General features: G+C 56.7%; 2 protein-coding genes across 2 annotated transcripts; one reads left to right on the top strand and one right to left on the bottom strand.

The window, feature by feature from the left end:
• Window positions 1-2,040: 2,040 nt before the first annotated feature.
• SLS55_009815 (uncharacterized protein) lies at window positions 2,041-5,410 on the bottom strand (the record flags this gene model as incomplete). The annotated part of the gene is made up of 5 exons (XM_066781209.1): window positions 2,041-4,546; window positions 4,593-4,821; window positions 4,872-4,965; window positions 5,018-5,175; window positions 5,224-5,410. The coding sequence occupies 5 exons, from the start codon at window positions 5,408-5,410 to the stop codon at window positions 2,041-2,043; spliced, it is 3,174 nt and encodes a 1,057-aa protein (XP_066628211.1).
• Window positions 5,411-7,206: 1,796 nt separating this feature from the next.
• Window positions 7,207-7,757, top strand: SLS55_009814 (uncharacterized protein; the record flags this gene model as incomplete). The annotated part of the gene is made up of 4 exons (XM_066781208.1): window positions 7,207-7,235; window positions 7,282-7,377; window positions 7,506-7,667; window positions 7,718-7,757. 4 exons carry the CDS (start codon window positions 7,207-7,209, stop codon window positions 7,755-7,757), a joined length of 327 nt encoding a protein of 108 aa, XP_066628210.1.
• Between the last annotated feature and the right edge of the window lie 265 nt (window positions 7,758-8,022).

Below are 8,022 nucleotides of genomic sequence, written 5' to 3'. Positions count from 1 at the left end.
GAAAGTCTCCGCAAATTCCCTTGCATGCCTTGGTGCGGGACATGAGCCAACCACTGCCCATCGTCAGCGTCAGGAAGCCACCCACAGCCTCATCATCACCTTTCGATGTCTTCCATCATGACCGTATGCTACCTTCTCGCACCAATTATCGGACATCACCCAAGTCCCAGGCGTAGGGTAGAACAAAGCAGAGGGCATGCGGACGAAAAGTCGTCTCGGCCGTATCTTCACAAAACACCCGAAAAGAAGGGCAGTACTTTGTGGGCCCCACCATATTTGATCCAAAAAGCCTTTGAGCGTGAAGCGAACATGGAGAACGCCACCTCAATGTCCTTTTAAACTGTATCCGGGTCATTCGTCGAGGGGGCATGTTACATCATGGGGCATTCATTTCATAAAAGCACATGTCGTGGCTATGCACGACGTAAGTCACTGGTTCGATCACCGCACACAGACGTTTTCTACATACAGCGACTTGGTGGCCATAAAGATCCCCTCAATCTCGCAGACAGTTCGAAGAGCCACTCGACCTACTACTGAACGTGTGTATCATCATTTCCCGTCTACATTATCAAACCTCCCCCCGGACGAGCGCCCCAACAACTGCCCATGTGCGATGGCTCGTTTCCTCCCCCCTTCCCACCTCCCTTTCGCAAAAAGTAACGCGCGCATCGTACAATTGTTTCTTGCGGTTGGACCCGGGCAATACAGACGCTTACACAACAAAGTACAACACAGCTTGGTGGGCGAGACATCACCCGAAGAAGAATTCGAGGGCGAGGACAACAAGCCCTTCTCTTTCTTGTTACCAGCGAACACCACGCCGCTCAGTCCCACTTCAGCCCCGGCCAATAGAAGAAGAGATCGAAGTCTGATCCATGTGAGAGCCGCACTGGTGGTCACCGACATCTCGGACAAGTTTTCATCAAGAAAAAAAAAAAAAAGGCACAAGACACACGCATCATCCATCAAAAGGAATGGAAGGAGAAGATTCCATCTTACATTCACACCTTCATTTTTCCCTTTCTCTCTTCGCTCTCTCCCTGCTCCTGTTCCCCCACTCTCTGCCCCTCTGTTCGAAGAAAGTAGAGGTGAGAAAAAAGGACCGTCGAGAAGAAAGGTAAACGGAAAGAGACCGACTGACTGCAACTACCGCGCAACCTACTATCACTACTACTTCCACCAAGGAAAAAAAAAGGGAAGAAAAGAAGAATCAAGTACCGAACACAGAAAGGGTATAATCGACACGAAAGAGAATCAAACTCGGTAGTAGGAAAGAAGAGAAAAAAAAGAGGTACCAGTATCCGCGAGAAAATGGCCAGGTCGAGAACGCAAGTTGGGGGGAGCTTCGGTTACTGAGGTGAAGCATATAGATCAGGACCGCCAGCATCAAATGAAGCAGGAAGAAAGACGAGAGAGTAAAAAGAAAAGCGGCCATCAACCGATTACCGCGGATATTCGCCCCACGTCTTTTCCCCGTATTTCTACCTCCATATTATGTGAGAACTGAAAAGCTCTCCCTCCTCCTCCTCATCCTCCTCCTTTGTCCCTCTTACCGCACACAACCTCATGTGTCTTTTGTGTATGTTTTCCGGCGACCCGAAGAAAAAATGCAGAGAGACGCAGCCAAGGAAATTTACTGGGTGTGTGTTGTGACGTGTACGCTCATGGTGTGCGCGCGCGAAAAGAAAAAAAAATCGATTAGGAGAATCATTCCGCGGTTTGCCGATTCTAAATGCGCAACAAAGAAGGGATTAACTCGAACGCAGACGCGAGAGAAAAAGAGATGGGAGGGAGTCGGGAGTTGCCGAGTCTATGAAACTGACGGAATGTAACCAGGCGCAATTTGGTATCTCGAACAGAAACTGGGGGCAGACGCAAATTCTTCGTTCTGGCAGTATTATGTGATTCATGGTCGGGGAATCGCGATAAAATACGGCCATAGCCGTCGTTGGAAATGTAAAGGACATGGGGCCGAAGTCAGGTCTGCAAAAACGCTCAGAGAAGATACTGGATCGAAAGTCGCGGCGGATATCGTTTCTAGCGACGGGCGCCAGTGACGATGTTGCCAGACTGATCCATGTTGCCGGTCAGCTCCGCGACACGGGCTTTGATGCGCGCAACGCGAGACTCGATCGTCTCTTCACCGCTGGTGTCGCCGTCGTCGACGGTCGTGCGAGACGTCTGGCTCTCGCTGATGCGCGGGCGCGAGTACGACGTCTGGTCCTCGCTCATGCGCGCGGCACGGTCAGCCGCGTTCCTGCGGATCTGTGCCCAGCGATCCTGGGTGGGCGACACCTGTTGCGCCAAGTCGATGGAAGCCGACGAGATGGACGAGACATCCGCCTGGGAAACGTCATCGCCGCCGGGAGTCTCGGGTTCTTCATGCGCATCCTGGAAGTGAGTGGCATGGGGAGTGAGAGCCTCGTCATCCGTGTCCTCGGGGACGAAAGCGGGCTGGTCATCCAGAGGACCCTGATCGAAGCGGGAGAATTGCGCCTCAGCCTCCTCACGCTCGTCGGTGTGGACACGAGAGAGCGGCGGGCGGTCCTCGGTATACATGACAGCTTCGTTACGCATAGGTGCGGCAGGCTCAGCCTTCTCGCCGGGAGCTTCCGGAGCAGGCGCAGCGGGTATCGGCTTCTTGCGGCCCATTCCGGAAAGAGTACGAACCAAACCGTTGCCTTGCTGTTGGGGAACCTGGAGGCCACCGCTGGCAACCGGAGCAGGTTCAGAGCTTTGCGGCTGAACTGGCTCGGTGGCAGCCTTCTTCTTGCCAAACAGCTTCTTGAAGCCACCACCGCCGCCGCCGCCCGTCTGCGCAGACTTCTTGAGCTTCTTGTGCTCTTCCTTCTTGATCTCAGGGCCAACAATGGCAGAAGCTTGCTTCTCTTCAAACATTCTGCGCCTCTCAGCAACACCAGAAGGTGAGACAGTCTTCTTCTTCTGATCCTCACGAAGAGCGGGGTGCACGTTGTTGGGAGGCTTGTCCATCTTGGTGTCCAGCTTAGGCGGAGGGAGGGGCACCTGAGCAGCCGCAGCCGCGGCTTCGTTGGAGGTCTTCTCGTCCTTGGGAGTGGGAGGAAGAGGGGATGGAGCCAGAGCTTTGCGCTGGACACTCTTCGGGGTTCCGGGCTCTTTAGGCAGAGGCGGGAGCTCGCTCTTCGTCGACGGTGCGCCAGGAGAAGTGGGACCACCATTCGAAAAGGTCGGACTGGGGGACAGAGCAAGATTCTCACGCGAAAGACCTCTGCCAGCACCGGGGTCGCCGAGGTATTGAGCGCGAATCGTCTCCTTGTCGAAGGCACGCGCCCACTTCATCGCTGGACCGGCCTCGCTCACGACCATAGGCTGCAAAGTCATTACGCTGTTAGTCTTCGCCGCCGACTCTTCGCTTCTGCCGCGACGCTGAGCGGCCTCTTGCGACTCTTGCTCCTTCTGCTGCGAAGCCAAACGCGCTGCGGCAGCTTGAATGCGAGCGTGCTGGTCTGGTCCAATGCTGGACTTGCTCGTGGGGGTATCCGTTTGGGTCCGGTCGTAAGGTTCCTTTACCGGCAGCTTCTTGCCGGTCGATTTCCGGCGGCCAAGGCGACCACGCCTGGTGAAGCTGAATTTGCTCTTCTTCTCCACGATGTAGGCGCCCTCAGCGGGCTCCGAAGCGCCCTTCACCTGTTCCTCCAGCACAAGCCACCTTCCACTTGAGATGTTCGTCTCAAGCAGTGCACAGCGACCAAAGACCGCCTTCCGCTCATTGGGCTCTTCGATTGCCAAACTTGTCATCCAAACCCACCAGAATGTGTCGTCAAGGTCGAAAGTCTGGATGCTCGCGAGTTCTCCAGGTTCCAGGTCATCCTCAGACGTTCTCAAATGAGACTGCGAACTCTGGACACGTGCGACTTCGCCAATCGGAGGAAGAATCTTGTCCGGGGGGAGCAACATGGGAGGGGAAGAGGTCTGCGACTGTCCCTCCGCGAAGCCAGTTGACAAAAAGTCGGCCCACGAGGGAGTGGTTGGCCGTCCTCCGGTGTTGGAGCGAACGCGTGGCGTGGTCCGGAGTCCGATGGCGGGGCTCGAGGACGTAGGACCACTGCTAGTGCTGGTAGGAGACGATAGCGAAGTATCCAAGAAACCGAAACCCAAATCTTCAAACCTCGACCAGGAGGGATCGGTAGAACCTTCGGTAGCGGCAGTACTTGACTGATTGGCCGATGAAATTGCAATCAGGACACGGCGACACTCGTCCGTCAAAGCCTGGACGGGGTCTTCGTATTGAGAGAATTTTTGAAGAAGTCTGTCGTCGTCACGGTATTCGAAGTTCTTTGCTCTGCGCAAGAGGGCAAACGGAGTTGGCGACACGGAATCGACGATCATCACCACTTTCGTAGTAGTGGTCTGCATTAAAGTCGGCGGCTCGGGAGGGTATTCGGTCTGATTGACCAAGGCCTGGAGTGAGCGCGGGAGGGTGTTGATGCCACTAAGGTTCCTGTCCTCCGGAGCTAGCGAGCGCAGGTAGGCGAAGAAGAGATGGCTCGTGGCATCGGCGGCGCTAAAGCTGTCAGCAACGTTTCCCGACTCGGAGCAGACCAATTTACCTCTTCCACGTCTTGTATCCGTCGTCAAAACCCTTTCCGTGATCCGGGTGCTCAAAGGCCCACCAGCCGGCCATTCTTGACAGTTTCCTTCCTCCAAGACCGTTGTTTTTGCCACGCGCAGAGATGGCCGCCAACAGGTCGAAGAAGTCGGTGATGATCTGCTTGCGTGCTTCTGAATCAACGCTAATTGGGATGAATGTATCGAATGCATGCTTAGCCATGCCAGAGTCTGAGACGGTCAGCTTTTTTGCGCGGCCTTTTCGACCCGGGGCCGCTTACCCTGCTCTCCCGAGCGGAATAGCTCGTACGCGTCCCAGGTGACGACGCCACCAGGGAGCCTGCTCCAGCACCACTTCATGATGCTACAGAGAACCTGAATCCCAGTCAGCCCACGCACACGCAATGCCCGCCATGTATGTCCTCACCATTGGCTCCGTCAAGCGCAGCTCTGCCCGCAGAGCTCCCCCGCGATATTGGTCTCCGCCCTCGTAGGCATCCCTGAAGAAGCTCCGAATAAAGCTCCGCGCGGAGGTGGCATCGGAGCCCGGCCGGAAGGGAAGGAGCAGGAACGGCGTGTCGAGCGCTGGCACTTGTCAATCACTGAAGCAACCACGGAAGCGGATCTACGTACCTCGCGACTTCAGTTCCTGGGTGCAGACGTGGATGAGCTCCTCGACCTCGTCGGGCGAGACCTCCTTGCGGGTCCACGACTCCTCCCAGCGCGGCTTGGGCGGCGGGAGCGGCTGGGCGTGGGCATCGTCCAGCTTGCCCTTCTTCCCGCCGTCGCGCGGCTTGAAGACCTTGGCGAAGAACGGCATTTTCGCGGATTTGCTGTGGTAAGGCGACGAGCCGGATCGCATCGACTGCGCTATGGCGCGGGCGAAGGGGGGAGCAGCGGTGGATCAGCCGCGCGCAGGGGGGTGCGGGAGTCGAGCGGGCGGCGGCGGCGGCGGAAGGTTATAGGAGTGGTGGAGACGGGATTGGGATGGAGCGAGCGCAGCGCGCATGCATAGGTGGGCGAACGAGCGACTTGGGGCGGCGTGGAGCAATTGACCGCGAGCGGACCCTGCGCAGTATCTGGATGCGCGTGGTGGAGAGTGACCAGGGGTCGCGTCCTCGGGCGATGAGCACGGTGGTGGTACGGAGCTCGCTGAGGGCAGCGCGTCGGATACGTTTCGTGCGGCGCGCAAAACTGCTAACAGAGACCTGGACAGGCGCTGACCGAGGGGCGCAAGGCGTGTTTTGGGGCGCTGGAGGATGGGGCTTTGCCGTGCTTTAATTTCTCAGGGGAGTTGAACGCATGGCGATCAAGCTAAGCTGCTTCCCTTGTCTCGCGCCCACGCGCCGCGGCCTGTCAACCGTGCCAGCGCAGCGCAGCCTGCCTCCAACATCGCCACACCTCTCGCCCAGATGCAAGTTCGCCAGGCCAGCACACCAGGCCTGCCGCGCTGGCCCGGCTGAAACACTGATACCCCGCCCGCCGCCGCTGCCATGCCGCGAGGGCGCCGCTCGCGACGGCCACCTGGCCCAGCCTTACGACTCGTAGCCCATCTCCGAAGAGCTTCCTTTTGGCACCGCCGCACGCAGGGACGCCGCGAGCAAGCCACCCGCCCGTCACCCTGATTGGCTCCCGCGCCCGCATGACGGCCCATTGTCGCCCTTGGGCGCAAAGTGCGCGCGGAATCTCGCTACGCTGGGCCACGCGAGCCTGCAACGACTCCAGCGCGGTGAATCGCTTTCGATTCCTTCTTCGTGCTGGCTCCAGGGGCCCTACCCTGCGGAATCTGCAGCCTTTGCACCCGCTGGCATTCTTCTGGTCTAACAAGTGCGTCAGGGCCTGTGGTCCCGCTAATTGCTTTTTTCGGGGACGCGGCGGCGTATCAAATCACGAAGCCACCAGCCGCAGACGTGCGTGAGGCGCCAATGGCTTGCCGCGCCCTATCACCCGCGGCCGCCGTCTTCAGGCCATCTGTAGCGACCTCAGCTCGCTGCCGCAGCTGCGAAAGGCGTGCCGGGAGACGCATGGCCGTCGATTTCTGCGTGGTGTCTTAGTCAAACGGCTGTCTGCACGACCATGGGGCGGCTGTCGAGGATAATCCCTCCACCTGCCGGAAGGCTACCTGGCTCTGGGGACGCGCCACTTCTGAAGTAGCACCCAGCTGCGCGTGCAACAACGCGACGCGTCCAGATTCTAGAGCGGAGGGTAAATAACAATAGCGGTCGTGCCAACGGCTCAACTAACGTTTAGTGCCACGCTTTTGGACAGCCTCATTTCTCGTTTCGTCCAGATCTACCATCAATCAACCACAAACATCTTCTTTGTCCTAGACACTGTTCTCCGCCTCTCCCGCTGATTGGCCGGCTTCTCTTATTGCCTTGAAACATTTGGAAGTCCGCGCACGCGCCAACCGCCGTGGCTTGTCTTGCAAACACGATGTTCCGTTTCTCCATCCCGCACGTGATGCGCGTCATACATTTTCGTCCATTGTCTACGTACCTGCGTCTGAAAAGGACGTCTACTCTGCTTGCCCCCAAACATCCTCTGAGCCTGGATCACCACTCTTCTTACGTTGGCGCCACTTGCAAAGCACACTTCAGTTCAACATCCCGCAAAATGGTCAAGGATACCGAAACTGTCATTAAGTATGGGCCCTCATGTATGCTGCAAAGTCACACTGACACCGGACAGGGAGTTCAATGAACTCGTCAACATGTCACCCAAAGAGTTGACGGACTGGTTGGGTAAAGAGGAGTCGGCCGGCTCCGGTTGGGGCAAGGACGATGGGTAGGCATTCTTCATTTCCTCTGCATTCTCTTGGCTAATGTCCCTTCAAGTTCCGGAGAAACAATTGGACACGAAAGGTATTGGATCCTGCCTGCATTCTTAAATGCTTTCTGCTAATCAGGACACAGTGGGCGGAAGATTATCAAAATCCTCGAGAAGAACCCCAAGAAGGATCCGGAAGAGTATGATGAAGAGGACATCGACCATATGAGACGGGTTGTTGCGTACTGCAAGCGCCATCTCGCGCAAGAAGAGAAGGCAAAGCAAGATACCGACAGCAAAAGCTACAAGTATGCATGCGCCTCCCGCCGTTGTGAAGCAGTGCTGACCTCACCGGCAGGAGCTTGAAGAACTGGGGTCATGATGCTCAGAAGGCCTAGACGAAGGCGAATTCAATGATACTCCTATCAAGAATCGTCTACATGTAACACGTCTTTAACGATCGCACGACCTCAATTCCAGTTGAGTATATACGCTACGCAATCACAACTTCAATGTACACTTGTACCACGCTTTCGCCAATACTACGCGCTTTTAGCCCTTTCGAAGGCCAGTTCTGGCGCAATTTGAATTCCAAAAAGAACCCGGTGTCCCAATGCCTCGACGTCAAGCGAGAGCTAACATCATGATCTGCCGCTTCCTTAG

The sequence above is a fragment of the Diplodia seriata genome, assembly GCF_021436955.1.
Source record: "Diplodia seriata strain FDS-637 chromosome Unknown scaffold_11, whole genome shotgun sequence".
NCBI lineage: Eukaryota > Fungi > Ascomycota > Dothideomycetes > Botryosphaeriales > Botryosphaeriaceae > Diplodia > Diplodia seriata.
The sequence above is the reverse complement of the archived record's forward strand: the minus strand, read 5'-3'. Positions and strand labels throughout refer to the sequence as shown.